Source organism: Lethenteron reissneri, chromosome 29 (genome assembly GCF_015708825.2).
Source record: "Lethenteron reissneri isolate LAM-NWPU_2019-01 chromosome 29, ASM1570882v1, whole genome shotgun sequence".
Classification (NCBI taxonomy): Eukaryota; Metazoa; Chordata; class Hyperoartia; order Petromyzontiformes; family Petromyzontidae; genus Lethenteron; species Lethenteron reissneri.
Window position 1 is genome coordinate 3,702,898 of NC_083807.1, and position 17,722 is coordinate 3,720,619.

The window sequence follows — 17,722 nt, forward strand, 5'->3', positions numbered from 1 at the left end:
TTCTAAGACGCTCCTGAAAGTAACGTGTTGTGCCGGTTTGCAATAAAGTGATATCAACCTAATTCTAGATTTGAAGTTTTCGTGACTGCAAGGGGTCCATACTCTTTGTTTTTTTTTACGGTAAAGTCACGTAGGTAAAAAATAAAAAATAAATTAAATCACGAAAATGTAATTTATTGATCCAGTAATTTTGCTGTGACGGTGCCACCTGAAGACGGAAGCTTGTATTGCCTCCGAAACGTCGTGATTAAATAATTTTTTTTATTTTACTTTTTACTTATATCAACCTGATCTCTCTCACACACACACCTTCTGGATTATAAGACGCATCCCCACATTTTTCTTTTCAGAGGGAAACATGCGTCTTATAATCGTAACATTTTCGAGACTCGCATCACACGCAGAGCGAACTTGCACACAAACGCGTGCGGCATACGGCAGATGGCAAACACATCCAACTTATCTTCTTGGTTCTTTCGGTAAAGTCACGTAGAAGGAAAATAATAAAATAATAAAAATAAAACATAATAAATATAGTATTATATTATTATATTATGCTGTTTTATTTCTATTATTTTATTACTTCCCTTCTACGTGACTTTACCGAAAGAACCAAGAAGATGAATCCCTGCAGTCACGAAAGCTTTAAATCGAAACATCCAACTTAATTAAACTAAATATGTGATGGAATAAACTGCGTCTGTTTAGTTTACCCGCCTCCCCTCCCTGAATTATTCCACATTTTGACTGTACACATTTTGTTCTCACCAAGACAGAGAGAGCGCTTATGGGAATTCAGGGTCCGATTCAAGAGCCGAATGGCTCGCAGGGCTATACCTAATAAATGAACTTGAACTTGATTTACCACGGTCCGATTTACGACGGGGCTTTAAGTTACTCGTGTCGTAAAAAGCGGGGCCCGCCTCTACACTACACTTTAGAGCGAAGTGTCCTTCGCTAAAATGTTCACATTGGGGGGGGGGGGGGGGGAGTGAAAATGGGACAGTTGCCATAAACGCTCTGTCAGTGTCGAGGGCTGCCACACCATTTGAAACCATTGGGGGTTTGACACAGAGGTCGCAAACGGGTTTTGATTCCTTACCCGTACCCGGCCGCACCAGGGTCGCAAATGGGTACCCGTACCCGGCCATACCCGTACCCTACCCGTACCCGGCAATCAGGTACCCGATACCCGTACCCTACCCGTACCCGGCCGGGTAGGGTACGGGTATCGGGTACCTGATTGCGACCTCTGGGATGAAGCCATGTTGCAGGCGCGGGTGGGTTGATTCTAGGAACTTGAATTGTTGTGAGAAGAGACAAGACGTTGGGAAATGAGTGACAAACAGTGACTCATGGCCTACCCGTACCCGTACCCGGCCGGGTAGCCGGGTATCGGGTAGGGTACGGGTATCGGGTACTCGGTTGCGATCTCTGGTTTGACAGCAGCACGATGATGATGGGTGGGTGGGTTGGCTGTTGTCACGTGTTGTCTTGTCGGGTGGCCGCACGTGAAGGGGCCCACATTAAAGGCCACCCAGGGGCCCTGCCAGTGGCCGGCGGGGCCTTGCAACGAAGGACGCTGCTTTGAGAGCGTGAAGAATCGAATAAAAGTAAACTCATTTTTAAATCCTTTATATTAAGTTCACTTGCTTGCTTGCTTGCGTGGTTGCGTGCTTGCTTGCTTACGACCGTGCAAATCTTTCGGTCGTTTTTTAACCCACTTCCCGTGATCCAATCGAGCTGACATTTTGCACACAGACTCGTTGTGCGTGACAATTAATTTTCGTGAAATTTTTTTTCCAAAATTTTACACTGTTTAGGGAAAAAAAAATTTAATTACCAATTGTTTAATGCTGGCAGACAATCATCTGACCCATAGGTGGCAGCCATCTCAAGCCAGAGGACGAGAGGACTCGAGGCGCCACGCATATAAAGGATTTATAGTGAAAAACTTTGTTTTTACGGGTTAATTTTTGTGTTGCTTCCGAAACGTCGTGATTTTTGTTTTTGTTTTATTTTACTTTTATTAATTTACATTTTTTACCTACGTGACTTTACCGAAAAAACTTAGGAATATGAATAAAAAAAAAGACGGCTGCCCGCAAAGGGGCAGCCAAAGAGCCACAAAGGGGGGCAGCCGAAAGAGCCGCGACCCCGCGCTCCAGTTGCAAAGCCCTGTTGTGTTGTGTGTGTGTGGGGTAATAAGTAAGTAATGAAGGAGGGAGCGAGTGGGCGCTTTATATAACGTGGACATCATCGCCAGCGCGAAGTGGGAGGAAACTTTGAGAGAGAGGAGGAGGAGGAGGGCATCGCCCTGCCCAATGACGCGAGGGATGAATGAGCCAAAGAGGCGAGCGAAGCGTTTCCGCCTCCTAAGGCAACTTGCAGCAAACCCCTCCCCAGCCACACAAAAACCTCCACCACCACCGACAAGGAAATCCCGAGTACGGCTGCGTCCAAGACGAACTGCTGCGTGAGCCTGGACGTGGGGCAGTGAGACGTGGGGACGGTGGTGGTGGTGGCGGTCTGTCTGCTCGCTCCACGTGTGACTGAGTTGGGATTTCGACGATCTCGGGGTAAGTGGTGCGTCCGTGTGCCACAGTGGTGCTCGCCAACAGCACTTGCCCCGATAGCCTGTTAGAGGCTATACGGTAGGTGGAGGCATCTTTGTCTTTTTGTACCGTGTGCTAAACTTGGTACGGGTGGTGGTGGTGGTGCGTTGGCCACTCATCTCGCTCGGTTGACCCCGTTGTACCACCTGCTGGGTCTGGCCCTTGACCTCCTCCTGCCAGCGGGCGTTTGACACTTCACGTGGCCTTAACGTGTACCTAGCCTGGCACGAGCGCCGTGGGGACGACACCGCCACTTAGTGGCGAGTGGTTGTTGTTGTGTGTGGGGTCGAGGTTACCTGCGCTGCGCTACGAACCTGCAGACCTGGGTTCGATTCCAGTGTGACGATTACTGTATCTGAATCGGTCCTGGGACCCTCCCCTAGGTCGACTCAGCCTCCAATGATTACCTGGTGCGATGTGTAATCATCGCCACTGGGGAGACAAAGGCGGCCGGGCGTGGTGTTTGCCATCACCCCCCTCGTGTACCGTGCCGGCCTTTATAGGTGCTCGCAAACAGCACTTGCCCCTAGAGTTTGCTAAGGCTATACGGGGAATCTTTGTCTTTATCTTCGTGAGTGTCGTTGAGTGTGTTTTCTCAATATTATTCTCAGAATGCACCTCTCCGTGTCTCTTAATTTTAAGTTGTTGCTCCATGTAATTTGTCATCATCATAGCCGACGGTATGCACAGATGTAAAACTGTTTCAAGAACATTAATTTGCTCCTCGACTGCCATTACATTTGGCTGAACACATTTTTAGGAATGTTCTGAAAAAGTTTTAAGACCCAGTGAGACTAACATGGCATAGATTATTGTAAATTGTATGCTGCCGTGGTGTGACGGTGGGGACATAGGACTTGCAATCGCCTTGTCTGCGTATAATTGGGAACACCGTCGTTAGTTGATCAGGAGGGGGATGTGCACTGCAGTGAAGTGTGAGTAATTCTCACCTCTTCAAGGACATCTGGCCGACATGGCAGAGGAGGCCAACATGTCCGATGGAGGAGCTAACTTAGTTTTTTCGGTAAAGTCACGTCGGTAAAAATTGAAATTAAAATTAATAAAAAAAAATAAAAAATCACGACGTTTCGGAGGCAACACAAGTCTCCGTCATCAGGTGGGACCGTCACAGCCAGATTTGCTGTATCACTTCCAGTTCCTTCCATTTTTCCCAACAACTGTATCACTTGATACAGCAAATCTGGCTGTGACGAAGACTTGTGTTGCCTCCGAAACGTCGTGGTTTTTTATTATTTTATTTTTATTAATTTTAATTTCATTTTTTACCTACGTGACTTTACCGAAAAAACTAAGAGTATGAATCCTTGCAGTCACGAAAGCTTCAAATCTAGAGCTAACTTAATCTCCCTCTGGTGAAACCCTTCCACCAGCAGTGGTTTCGAGCAAGCAATTGCAAGGCCTGCATCTTTACCTTTTACACTGGAAAAAAAAATGTCATTGCGAGATTCATCTTGCCATCCTGTCTCTCGTTCACCCCTTCATCCCATCAGCAGCCGCAGCAACAACCATGAATTTCCTGCTGGAGACCTTGATGGTGATGGCCATGAGCGTCGTCTATTGGCTCGAGTGCCTCTTCCGCTGCGTCGTGCCCCCGCGCCGCAAGAGCGTGGCCGGCCAGGTGGTGCTGGTGACGGGCGCCGGCAGCGGGCTCGGCCGCCTCATGGCGCTCAACCTCGCCCGCCTGGGCGCCACCCTCGTCATCTGGGACGTCAACCGTGCCGCTAACGAGGAGACGGCGCAGCTCATCCGCGAGGAAGGGGACGGCGTGGAGGGCAACGAGAGGAAGCCGCGCGTCCACGCCTACTCGGTGGACTGCAGCCGCAGGGAAGACGTGTACAGGGTGGCCGACCTGGTGGGTTCCGTCACGGTTGCTGTTGTTTCCAGTTTTGAACGAATTTGTGGGGCGGTGGCGTGGTCCCAGGGGGTGGCACGGATTGCCGCTTGTTGCAGATGTTCGCGGTTCAAGACCAGTGGCCGCCCTGGTCGATGCTGCGGTCGTATTGACCGTAAGATCGTACGTGCCGACTGATTCACAGTACCTGAATTAAATATCATCATCTTCGATTTAAAGCTTTCGTGACTGCAGGGATTCATCTTCTTGGTTCTTTCGGTAAAGTCACGTAGAAGGAAAATAATAAAATAAAAAAGCTTATTTTTATTATTTTCCTTCTACGTGACTTTACCGAAAGAACCAAGAAGATCATCATCATCGCCGCGATCCATGGGCAGATAGCCCCGTAGGTGTCCACTGCACATTTGTTTCCACTTTCCTCTGTCTTGTGTCAATCTGCTCAAGTAGTGGCCATACTTTCTGGCACCAGCCGCTTATGTCGTTGTCAAAGTCATTCTCTCTTAGATCTTCCTCTATTTCCGGTTCCTTTCATTTTTCCCAACAACATACTTCAAGGGTGTCGATACTTCGGCCGTAAAGAAAAAAAATAAAGTGATCCAATGCACACGTGACGTCATTAAAGAACCCGTGACGTATTTCGAAAAAGAGTAGGCGTCATGGTTCACAATTGCCAAATCTGTTAAGTTGCTCGTACCAAAACGCACACGTTTCACTATGTGTGAGATTATATTCCTGATGGTAAAAGCGCCGCTGCTCATTATAGTGAAGGCTTTAATTCGGTTTGGAATGTGAAACCCGTGCACTGAGTAAGTAAAATTATATTAATAGATAACACGATACATAGCCTGAGTCACCAACAAACAAAAAATCAATGAAGGTTACTTGGCCTGTTGACCTGAAATTATGTTTTAGTTGTCATAGGCAGGCAACCCACCAGAATATCTATAATCCAGCAAACTCTGGACCAGTTTCAACTATCGTGACAGACTTTGTCCCAGGTAAACAAATCCACTGCAGAACAGGAGAGATCCTGACTTTCTGATTCCAAGTCAAGCTGACCCTAACCGGTTGGGTATTTAATACATGAAATAGATCTCTGCAAAGAAAATATATTTAATAAGTTTTTCTTTCGTCAGCATTCTAGTTCTATTTTATTTTAACCACACACATTTGTTTAAGCGAGCACACCCTGGACCGTGTTTCAAACTTGTAGATCTCATCAGCAAAGTTAGTCTTGTTAAACAAATCCTACTCATTTGCCAGATCTCATTTACAAGAGCGCTCCCTATAGCTGAGCACAAAAGCAACTTTGCATGAAAACTGCTTATGTTCAGTTATCGAGGATTCTGGGTAATTTGTAGAAGGGCAAGCCTCTCTGCAAGTGAGATCCTGGGTTAAAATTAATACAGAATTTCGAGCACTGCAGTTGCCCTGAGATCGGTTGTCCAATTCGCTATGAGAAAGTGGCATTTCCACTGCTCATCCAATGCCAGTGACAGATGTGAGCGACTGACGTCCCAGTGACGTGCATGTGAAGGTGATGCAGCTGCAACGTTAATTGGCAAAAACGACAGCGCTACGCTGCGCTACGAACTCAGAAACCCGAGTTCGATTCCCCCAACACCGGTGACGATTATCTGAACTGGTCCTGGGCCTCCCCTAGGTCGACTCAGCCTCAAATGAGTACCTGGTGCGGTGTGTTAAAACATCGCCACTGGGGAGACAAAGGCGGCCGGGTTTGGTGCTGGCCACCCACCCCCTCGTGTGCCGTACCGTGCTTCATAGGTGCTACTCGCTGACAGCACTTGCCCTAACAGTCGGTTAAGGCTATATGGGGGATCTTTGTCTTTTTGGTACAACGTTAATTAGTGAAGAGTGACTTCCAACGCGAGAAGGCGTCGTGTAAGATGGGCGATGATGCGCATTATAGTGCGAAACGTGTGCCAGGCGTCATTTTTTTTCATTGTTGGCAGATTCCCCAATTAAATAATGTCTTGAAAATGTGCGATTTGTGCCGCAAGTCATTCGTGGTAATTAAGAAGAAGTCTACGCCACGTTTTGTCACGCATTAGGAACTATCTGCAGCATTTGAGCCGTATGGTTTGCGTAACCTGTGACATTGTCGTAAAGTGAGTCAATAAATCATAGTATACTTTAGGTGGCCTAGACGTTTAAGAAATGAACACCATAACGCTTCACTTGTTTCATTAGGCTTCACATCGATCTTCATCAAAGTGCAATGGAACGCTGCATTCGTCAACAAAGTAATAAAGACAGAGACCCCATTTTGGACTTTGCGATGTGTTCATTGCACACACAAAATGTGGATAAGAGTGCTTGTCTTTCTGTCTATCGCGATGTCTCGAGGGGTTAAAACCCGAGACCTTTGTTCTCCGAGGCTCCTTTGTTTGGACTTTGTCTCCCGCAAACCTCTGACGCCTTCGCGATTTGGCCTCCATCCATGTCAACATTCCGAGTAGCAAATAGGGGATGCTTAGCTTTGGGAGCACCGTTAACCGGCTTTGCTTATGCCACTTTAGGACTATGCTCTTAGGTTTTTTCGGTGAAGTCGCGTAGGTAAAAAATAAAATTTAAATTAATAAAAATAAAATAAAAAATCACGACGTTTCGGAGGCAACACAAGATTCCGTCTTCAGGTGGAACCGTCACAGCACGATGGCTGTATCAAGTAAAGTATCTTTACTTGATACGTCGTGATTATTTATTTTACTTTTATTAATTTTAATTACATTTTTTACCTACATGACTATACCGAAACAACCTAAGAGTATGAATCCTTGCAGTCACGAAAGCTTCAAATCTACTTTAGGACTAGTTGGAGAGTTCGTGTGTGGGCAACAGACAGTTTGCAGGACTGCATTCCCCCCCCTGCAACCCCATGGTTTATCCGTTGTGTTGTCTGCAAACCTGCTGCGATCAATCCAACATCGCAATCGACAAGAACGGCCCATCCATCGTAGTCCGTAACAGCACAGGCCGGAAAAGCAAAACGTTTCAAACGACGTGCACAGATAACGTCAACAAAATAACTCTGCCTTTGTGTACGAGGCTGACGACTGTTGGGTTGTTGCGCCATGCACAACGGCCGAGCACTTTAAATACCTGCTGTGGTTTAAATTGCAAAGGTGGCGTCTGTTCACACTGCTGGTTGCTATATGCGTGGCCACACATCAGAGGTCGCAATCGGGTACCCGATACCCGTACCCTACCCGATACCCGGCTACACGTACCCGGCCGGGTACGGGTAGCCGTTTGCGACCCTGGTGCGGCCGGGTACGGGTACGGGTAGGCCGTGAGTCACTGGTGAGTAACCGTTTGTCACTCATTTCCCAACGTCTTGTCTCTTCTCTCAATTCAAGTTCCTAGAATCAACCCACCCGTGCCTGCAACATGGCTTGATCACAGAGGTCGCAATCGGGTACCCGATACCCATACCCTACACCCGTACCCGGCCGGGTACGGGTATCGGGTAGGGTACGGGTACCTGTTTGCAACCCTGGTGCGGCCGGGTACGGGTATGGGTAAGGAATAAAAACCCGTTTGCGACCTCTAACACACACATACACCAATGTGTACATTTGAAGTACGCGTGGTGTTCGTACGTATCTTGAACTTCTTTTTTGTGAACCGTACATAGCCAACCGTGCCAATTGAAAGCGAGAGTTTGTGAACATCTATAAACATAGCTGTGGATGTTTTTAGCGCAGGTTTACGGGCCTCTTTAGTGCAGCGCAATGGGTGGCACGCCACACAATGAAACCTTCGTTTGCCAAGTTTGATTAATTATTGTCCATGGCTAACATTCGTGTGGCATGACAACTGAATTGGTCCTGGATGTGCGACTGTCACGTATAACAGATGTTATAGGCTTCTACGGGGGTTCAAAATCCATTGTTGTACGGCCTATGCTTCAGCGTCTACGCCCCCCACCTGTGCTAACCTGCAATGACCTGCGTGGTCAAGTAAGGTCAAATGACCCCTATATGACCTCCGCGGCTTGTGCTAGCTCACGCACTGATTGCTCTTTGCCAGACGATGCTGACCGACGTCCACTGTCGTGTTTACCTAGGGCACCAATGATTTACAAAGGGCACTGGAAGGGCAATTCCCTAGCGTGCCTACGAGGCACAACCTGTAACGCAATGACGACGACTTCCCTCCATCCCCTTGCATCGTGATTTATTTTACAATGGCAGCGGGAATGATATCTCCCCGGCTGATGAATAAATGACTGAGGCAATGAGATGTCGTCTTGTGGGAATGGCAGGAGGAGGACGGAAGGTGTTTGTTTTGGCGCAGTGTCCATTCTACACTCACAGTCACTCGCCGGGGCGGTTAGTGCATTGCACCTTGTGACCTGGGTTCGATTCTCACACTCGTGGTTGACATCAGTGGCGAGGGATATCTGAACCAGCTCCTGTGGCCCACTCATCGGCAACCAGTGCTCGCCGTCATGGTGAAGTTTGGTGGAATGACACGGTGTGGGGATTAGTCTACGAGCATGGTCCGATGCATTTGCAACAGGCATAGCCATTGCACGTGTGTGCGTTCAACTTATTTCGCACCGTACGTAGCCAACCGTGCTAATCCGAGGGGTGGGATAGAGCGTCCAATCGGTTAACGGCCAACGGAACGCTGCCCTTTTAATTCTAGATTGTAAAACTAATTTCTTTAGAACTGCTTTTCGTGTTTAGCTTGTTGTCCTTCCCCGCACCTGCGATTATCACGGTTGGCGAAAGAAGTTAAACGGACGTGCGCACATTCGCGTGCCGATTGATTTACACGTGTGTGTTTAAAACTGGCTGGCAGAAAGGTAACATGCGAGCGTGACCTCCCGACAGGTGAAGCGCGACGTCGGAGACATCGACATCCTCGTCAACAACGCCGGCATCGTGACCGGGCGCAAGTTCATCGATTCGCCCGACGAGCTCCTGCAGAAGACGATGGACGTCAACATCATGGCGCACTTCTGGGTGAGTCGGAGCCGATTTTGTGCATTTCATCCACGCGTCCAGGAGAGGGAGCCAGATGTGAGCGAGAGAGAGAGAGAGACATTCGTCCAGTGCAGAGTGAATCCTCATCATGGGACCTTTCTTGACAGTATCAAAATATAGGAATTGCTTTTACCCTTGATGGCAACACAACAGGTGTTAAGATATTCTTGGTTCTTTCGGTAAAGTCACGTAGAAGGGAAATAATAAAATAATATATATTTGTAATACAAATATTTATATTATTTTATTATTTCCCTTCTACGTGACTTTACCAAAAGAACCAAGAATATGAATCCCTGCAGTCACGAAAGCTTTAAATAAAAATGTAGGTGTTAAGATGTTAAAACACCAAACTGAAACCTTTTACAAGGAATCATGTCTGCATTAACCACACTACTTGTGGTCAGAATGCAAAACAAAAACAAAAACATACTCCGATAGTATATGCATTGTCTTTGAAACTGATTGGTCCACACCAGAGACGGCTTTCTTTAGAGCCTCGTCTCAGTGTTAGACCAGAGGACGCCAAAAGGCGGACAGCACAAAGACGAGTGAGCAGCTACATCATGGGATCTCCCTTGCCAGTATCAAAATCGAAGTTTCAAAGACGATGCATATATTACCAGAGCATGTTTTTTTGTTTGCATCTTCACCACAAGTACGTGTGGTTAATTCAGACACGATTACTTGCAAAAGGTTTCTGTTTGGTGTTTTAACAACTTAACGCCTCCTGTTATATTGCCACAGCGGGTAAAACCAAATTCTTGTATAGTGTAAACCTCACATGTCCAACGAGCTCACGTCCCTGGGAAAAAAAAAATATTGACCGTGATGTTTTGTTGAATGAAATGTAAAAAGCATCCTACACTGCACCTTTGTGGGTTGGGTGGCCTTCATCCAGCAGTTTATTGACAAAGGGCTGCAAATGAATTAATATTATTAAGCTGTGCAACGAATCGCCCACTCCCTCACCTTGAATTTTGCTATTCTGGAGAAAGTATCACTTCTCGAATGGCCGCAGGAGTTACGTGATCAAATTGCATGTAACGTTAGATTTGAAGCTTTCGTGACTGCAAGGATTCATATTCTTAGGTTTTTTTGGTAAAGTCACGTAGGTAAAAATAAATAAATTAATAAAAGTAAAATAAAACAAAATAAAAAATCACGACGTTTCGGAAGCAACACAAGCCTCTGTCTTCAGGTGGAACCGTCGCAGCCATGACAGCTGTATCAAGTAACTTGATTTTGTTTTATTTTACTTTTATTAATTTAATTTTTTTACCTACGTGACTTTACCGAAAAAACCTAAGAATATGCATGTAACGTGTGAATCGGACACACGCACAGTTCGATGGATATGTCGCTGATGAATCGATGCATCTCTACATGCTTTATGCAGGTATTCCTGTCTATTACAAATGCACAGCAACATTTGTCAATTGCTGTCATATTTATCATTCTCTCATCAAGTTCAAGTTCATTTATTAGGTATAGCCCTGTGAGCCATTCGGCTCTTGAATCGGGTGCAACCGCAACAAGCAAAAAACAAAAACATGAACAAGAAAACATCTTCAAGTGAATATGTGACTAAGTGCAAACAGAAAATCCATCGTCATTTTGTGTGTGTCACCCAGACCTACAAGGCGTTCTTGCCAGCTATGGTGGCCAACGACCACGGACACCTGGTGAGCATTGCCAGCTCGGCTGGACTCATCGGAGTGAATGGCCTCGCAGGTGAGAAGGATTCCTACACGAGGAGGGAGAACAGGGGGAGGTGGGCCGGTGGCTCGGAGGATGCACCGATGAGGTATTGGGTTCTGAATTCAGGTAACCCCCCGGGGATTAAACCGAGTTCTAAAGTTGTTGCGAGTTGATAGCCCCAGACCAGCCACCAATGACTGAACAACAACCAAAAACGATGCGCATAAATGTGCTTCTGCAGTTGATTTGGCTGAATTCCACCGCATACGAATAAACACAACGTACCCATTTGGCTGTTGTGCAAGAGATTTTACTGTCGGTGGTAAAAGGGCTTTCCTCCCCCTACCTTGTGGCTGAGAGGACAGGGGTAGTTCTGTGATGTTCCGCTTCCACAGAACCATCCTGTAATGCAAAGGGTGGCACTGCTGTGCGGTAGGGCTGAACAGATGCTTCGTATCGTATCGTGACGCTGAGAGCGCGATCGGGATACAATTGGGTGAAAAGATGAATGAAAGGACAGGATGTCCAGGTCAAATTGTCCTTAGGAGTGTGTGAGGACACAGCCATACGGGACAACACCATCTGTATCCTCTACCCGTATCAGCAATATGGATTGCCATTGGAGCATATGCCATTCACTGTCTATGATGAGAGTTTGTGATTTGGTGCTGCTCGCGAAATCCCGTGCAAACGAAGAACATTTTAATCGAGCATATAACATGCCATGAATTGTTTTTTCTCTCTCTTTTCTCACAATCGCAGTATAAACAACAAAAAAATCTGAACCGAAATTGGCATCTATTGAGTTTGTATTATTTTCCAAGCATTTCTTACGCGCGCTCTCGCGCGTGATTGTTACCCCTTTCTTGGGTCACCCTATGAGAGGTGCATGTCGTGCGGAATTCCGAACGCCATGCTTTCTTTTTTTTTTTACGCTCCGCTATCGCTCGGCGGGGAGCCCGCAAAACCTGAGTTGGATTCCTAGCCGCGGAAACACGCAAGTGGCAAGTGATATCTGAACTGGCCTTTGGGTACTCTTTGGTTCTTTCGGTAAAGTCACGTAGGTAGAAAAATAAAATAAAAACAAAACTGGTTCAGCAGTTGATCTGCTGGATTATTTTTCCCTCCTGAAGACGACCGCTTGTGTTGCGATCGAAACGTCGTGATATATTTTTTTTATTTTTTTACCTACGTGACTTTACCGAAAGAACCAAAGAGTATGGATTCCTGCAGTCACGAAAGCTTCAAATCCAGATTTGCCTATGTGAATACCCCACTCTTATCAGAGGGGCGTGTTTTATAATGTACCGTGATGATGGAAAGCAGCCGACATCGGATGATGAAATCAGCTCCTGTGCTGGTGCTAGGTGCATTGTTATACCGCAGGACTGCGCAAGATGGTAATGACTTGAAGGGAGGCCTTCGTCTAGCTGTGGATCAGTCACCAATGGATGTTGTTGGTTGTGTGTGTTGTGCGGCTTTGCTCCGTTGCTTAGACTACTGCGCCAGCAAGTTTGCCGCTGTGGGATTTGCTGAATCGGTTGCCCTGGAGATGTTGGCGCTGGGTAAATTCGGAGTCAAGACCACGATCGTGTGCCCATACTTCATCAACACCGGGATGTTTACCGGCTGCGCCACAAAGTAAGCCCTGCGTGGCAGATGTTTCCCGCACGTGTGACCTTTCCGTATCACCTCAATTGCAATAGGTGGCTCCTTTCTCTTTAAAAATTGGTGCTCATAAAAAGGGGGGTGCACAATTGTTTGCTCGCGTTACTGCTGGTGGAAGGGCCCCCACAAGAATTGAGCTCTGGGGAGGTCTTCAATGGGCGATTTTAGGCCTAATCTTCCATGCTGGGAAGATATGTTGGAAGAGATGAGGGAGTACTCGCGTTTTGCCCCACTGCACGCGAATTACCGATCGACTTGACTGTGGCCTGGCCATTTACACTACAGGGTGGACAGAGGCGGGGGTCATTAATTAACTTGCCCCGTTGCTTCGACTGCCGCGCCGATGTTATCGTCAAAACTAGGGGGAGTGGAGTATCTTCGTCGAGCTCACGAATACTTAAGCGGTGAGCAGAACGACGGAGAGAAGAGAAGCATTTTCGGTTGGAACTGCGAGATGTTAACTGCGAGATTTCCTGATCTGTGCGAGCGCACCGTTGATGGTCGCGTGACGAGACTTGACACATGAACGCGGCTCCCGTCTCTCTCTCGCTCCGCCGATGCAGGTGGCCGCGGCTGATGCCCATCCTGGATCAGCACTACGCGTCAAACAAAATCATCGATGCAATCCTGCGGGAACAGGTCCAGCTGGTCATGCCGCGCAGCTTGTACGGCATGATGGCCCTGAAGAAGTGAGTGGCGTGTTGGCGTGTGTTGACGCGTGGGGACAAAACTTGCGAATCTCTTGGCATTTCCAAGGCCATGTTTCCCCACCGGCGTTGAGCAACTTTCCCGCTGTCGTTTTCGGGGTTTTGCCGCGCGAGGTCACCCTGGTGGCTCGGAGGTCAGACCACCAAGCTGGCACCGCTGAGATCCCTGCGTTTGAGTCTGGGCAGCTCCCCACCGTGACGAGATGTTAATGCCCTCGCCTGGTATACAGGAGGTTGTAGGTTTGATCCCGACGCCTTAATATTTGGAGTTTGCATGTACTCCCCACGGGCTCGTGGGTTTTTTTATACCGGTTCCTCTGGGTTTTTTCCTCCACATTTAGAATCAACATTCGGTCAGAGTATTTTCCATAATAGAGGTTTTTGGGTTAGATCGCGTAAATAAACGAAAACTAGAGTATTCTGTTGCTATACATTTCCACTTGATAAGCCACTTCGTTGAGCTATCATTTGTCACCAGGCCACTTCTGAAAAAGAGCTTCATAGCTCAGTGGGCCTTACCTGGTAAAACAAAAAATAGTTTATAGTTTAAATAGTTTTAAACGAGGTTTTCATTTGCAGCGAGTTGACAGCTCAGTCCCCAATGACTGGCATACATTATTTTAAACATTTGGTTTACACCTAATATGTGTAAATTACAGTTTTGTCTGCCAGTTCAGTTCGATGTGTCACGCAATAAACATTTTTCTCCGTAGTAGTGCAGGTGATCAAGTGCAATCCACTAATGTGTGGATAAGAGAGAATACGTGGAGAGATTTCAGAAGCAGTTCTGTGATGTCTTCTTCTGCAGACTAGTCTCTTAACACCGGGGTGATGCCCTGTTCTCGAAGCGTTCCAAAATGGACCCTTCATCTCGTGACCAGAAAGGCGAGAGTGCAGTCGGGGTACAATCGTTAACGAAAAGACTAACGCTTAATTATATTACACAAAAACGAATGTAAATGAAACACTCGGTGTTGGCGGAGATGGTTTTTACCCCCAATAATTGTGGCCCACTTATATTTGTTTATTTTCCTGTCTGCGCAGCATCATCCCTGTGAAGTTGGGGGTTCTTCTCGGAAACTACTTTGGAGCATTCCACTTCATGGACCATTTTGTGGGAAGAAAAAATGACTGAGAAGGTGATAACCTTGAAGAACGGTATTTGAAAAGTACTGGGCCATAACGATTGTAATTTTCGTTAAGTGCAGTTTGATGAATGAAAAATGTATTCCATTATTCATAAAACGAAATGGTCAAACCATGCTCATGCTGAGAGGTTAGTACTGTTTTTGCAAATAATACCGCTTTGAAAAGCGATGAATGTTTAAGAATAATTGTGAGCGTGTGTCTTTATCTCCTGGATCATTATGCCGTATTATGTTAAAGAAAATAATTGATTTGACTAAATCTTTTGATATAAAATGAAAGTAATTAAAGATGATTACTGTATACTTTTAACTTCACACGCTATACCCAACCTCAAGAAGATTAGATTTTTTTTTTTACATTTTAGTATTTTTTTCAAATTTTTTTTGCGACAAATCAAGCAATTTTCACATTATGTACTCACACTGTTCCGATAGCGCAGGGTTGTCGCGAAGACACAGACACTGTGTTTCACAGACACGGTCTGCAGTTGGGTTACTCACGCGGGGCGAAGCAGCTTGCCCACTTCCAGACTCGGCAACTTGCGGGTGATTTTTTCTTCCTCTTCCACATTAGGCAAATTTTGAATGTGACACTGGCCACATTTTGGCCTTCTCTTTTTCAAACAACGTCCACTGTAATGCAGATGACGCTTATTTACGGTGAATACACCTGCAATGTTACTAGCCAGCGTTGTCGATACGCAAGAGTTTGGCATCTCTTTTAACCTTGCGTCTTTCACGACGCTTGGGCCGTTCGTGGAATGAACGTGGTCAAAGTGAACTCTGGGATGGTTAGTGTGCAGATTGACTGGGTTATGGATTAATCGCGCTTGCGATAAAACTAAAGAGAATGTTATACCACCCTGATTCCTGTCTTTTACAAGCTCCCTGGTTCTCTTGTCGTTATCATTATTTGCTTTATACTCGTGACTGATTCATTAAATGAATGTTAACAGGTTGTACACTTCATGTAATTAACACCCATTCTACATAAACGACAGCAAAAATATATCCCCAACACCGATATCGTTGACACTGCCCTAAACAGAAAAAAAAACATAACAGGCGACGCCTCGGGCAATGATCCTTATCCTCATGGCACATCGGGAGGTCAGAAAAGCAACGAATAATATCAGCCGATTTAGTTTCATCTGGGCCACCCCTCCCCGCCACCACGCACTATTTCCCTCGGATGTCGGAGAGTTGGCCAATGAGTGTCGTTCCTGTGTCGGTTCATGGTGTTGGCAAAGCCGGCGTTGAGCAGAGGTCGCAAACGGGTTTTGATTCCTTACCCGTACCCGTACCCGGCCGCACCAGGGTCGCAAACGGCTACCCGTACCCGGCCGGGTATCGGGTAGGGTACGGGTATCGGGTACCCGGTTGCGACCTCTGCCGTACATGCTGAAAATCCGGGTGGATATCTTCCACTAGAGAGCACCAGTGCACGCTTCAAATGCAGGAATTCGCTTTCAGTTGTTGGAATTAGTGCGCCTGCAATAGGTGTGTGTATTTTTGTCGCAATGAACAAGTTCTTTAAAAATATATTTTTTGCCTTTTAACGCGAATTCGTAATTCTTTCCAAAGTTGCGCAAGTCTCACGATTCCTAACCCGCCGTCTTCGTTTATTGTAATCGGTTACGATTCCTTATGGAATTGTGGGATTGTGGAATTGTGGGGAGAGGGTTAGGGGATCGGGGGGCCGTGCTGCGTGTACCCCTGGCATGGCGTTTCTTGAGAGATCGAGGGCCTATGGGGGGGGTGGTAGTGGCCAACCTCATTGGCATTGAGGTGAATGGGGAATCTACCGGGCGATTCCTAAGCCCTTAAGGAATCCCATTTCAATGGTGGTTTCTCAGTCTCCTTCCAAATGTCTGGGATCTTCTTGGGTGATTAATTTGATGGCCGAATCTTTTTCTTTTTTAGGATCCCATGAAATAACACTAATGGCGACACTAGGTCACCATAATATTTTGTTACCGGATTGTGTGTCACCATACCAATATTAACATTTCTATAAAATAGTTGTGCAGAGTAACAAAAACAAATGCAGATGAAATTCTAAAGCCTCTTGTTTTGAAAAAAAAAATGTGTCGATTTACTAACTTTTTAAAATGTCATGTCAGGTTCATGAAATGCTCTCTGGGTATTGAAATTGTCTTCCTTTTAAAATAAAGTCGTTTAGTTTACGTCACCATGCTCTGGGTGTGTGGTCATTGCTTCTGCGGTGTTTTAACATGAGTGTGCATTTAACATGAGTGCATTTAACATGAGTGTGCATTTCCACGGGAAATAACTTGATTTTGGATATGGGTGTTGTGTACTCGTGCTGTTTAGTCGTGACAGCACTGAGTGTCAAATGTACCCACGAAGACACATATACAAATATGACAGTATCCTTGTGCAACGTTCTTTGAATGCTATTTTTATATCTATATAAAACATTTAAGCTGCATCTATCCATGTTCTATTTGCTTCGTGTCATGGAGCGAAGTATCCATTCGGATCTCTCACAGAGCAGTAAAAATATTTGTATTATAAAGTGGCCTGCTGAGGCGGATATGACGGAGTTACCTCCGAGATAATTTCGAGTGATCACTGGTCCACACGCCCGTGAAGATGTCTTTCATACGCAGAGTTAGCATGCACACAAATTTAATGTGGGCTTTTTGATTGCAGTCATTGTTGACTGGGCTAAGACCACCATCTCACTGTACTTGAGAAAGTGGAGTTATAATATGCGGCTGCCTAAACTTAACCCAGGACGTCATCTGTGCCAAAGCAGTGGTCTGGACTCTGAGTCACCAAGCCTTCCTCACTCTTGCACAACTACAAATGATTACACGTTGATAGGGGGTACATTTGTTTTCACGATTTCCAACTAAGTTTGAAAGCGTAAATTTATTGACTGTCGCTGAGTCTGTAACGGGGTAACGGTAACTCTCGCAAAGATACCCCCGCGATGGAGAACATTTTGTGTGTAAAACTGTGTTGCAAT

The 17,722-nt window shown here is 46.2% G+C and overlaps 1 protein-coding gene across 2 annotated transcripts; it reads left to right on the forward strand.

Moving 5' to 3' along the window:
* Positions 1 to 2,370: 2,370 nt before the first annotated feature.
* SDR16C5 (short chain dehydrogenase/reductase family 16C member 5) lies at positions 2,371 to 16,918 on the forward strand. 2 transcript variants are annotated; one of them, XM_061562431.1, is made up of 7 exons: positions 2,371 to 2,579; positions 4,130 to 4,488; positions 9,351 to 9,482; positions 11,138 to 11,237; positions 12,701 to 12,845; positions 13,436 to 13,561; positions 14,624 to 16,918. In XM_061562431.1, the coding sequence occupies exons 2-7, from the start codon at positions 4,144 to 4,146 to the stop codon at positions 14,712 to 14,714; spliced, it is 939 nt and encodes a 312-aa protein (XP_061418415.1). In that variant the 5' UTR covers positions 2,371 to 2,579; positions 4,130 to 4,143; the 3' UTR covers positions 14,715 to 16,918. The 2 variants fall into 2 exon arrangements, with proteins under 2 accessions (XP_061418415.1, XP_061418414.1); XM_061562430.1 differs by having other exon boundaries at positions 2,372 to 2,579; positions 4,127 to 4,488.
* Positions 16,919 to 17,722: the final 804 nt, after the last annotated feature.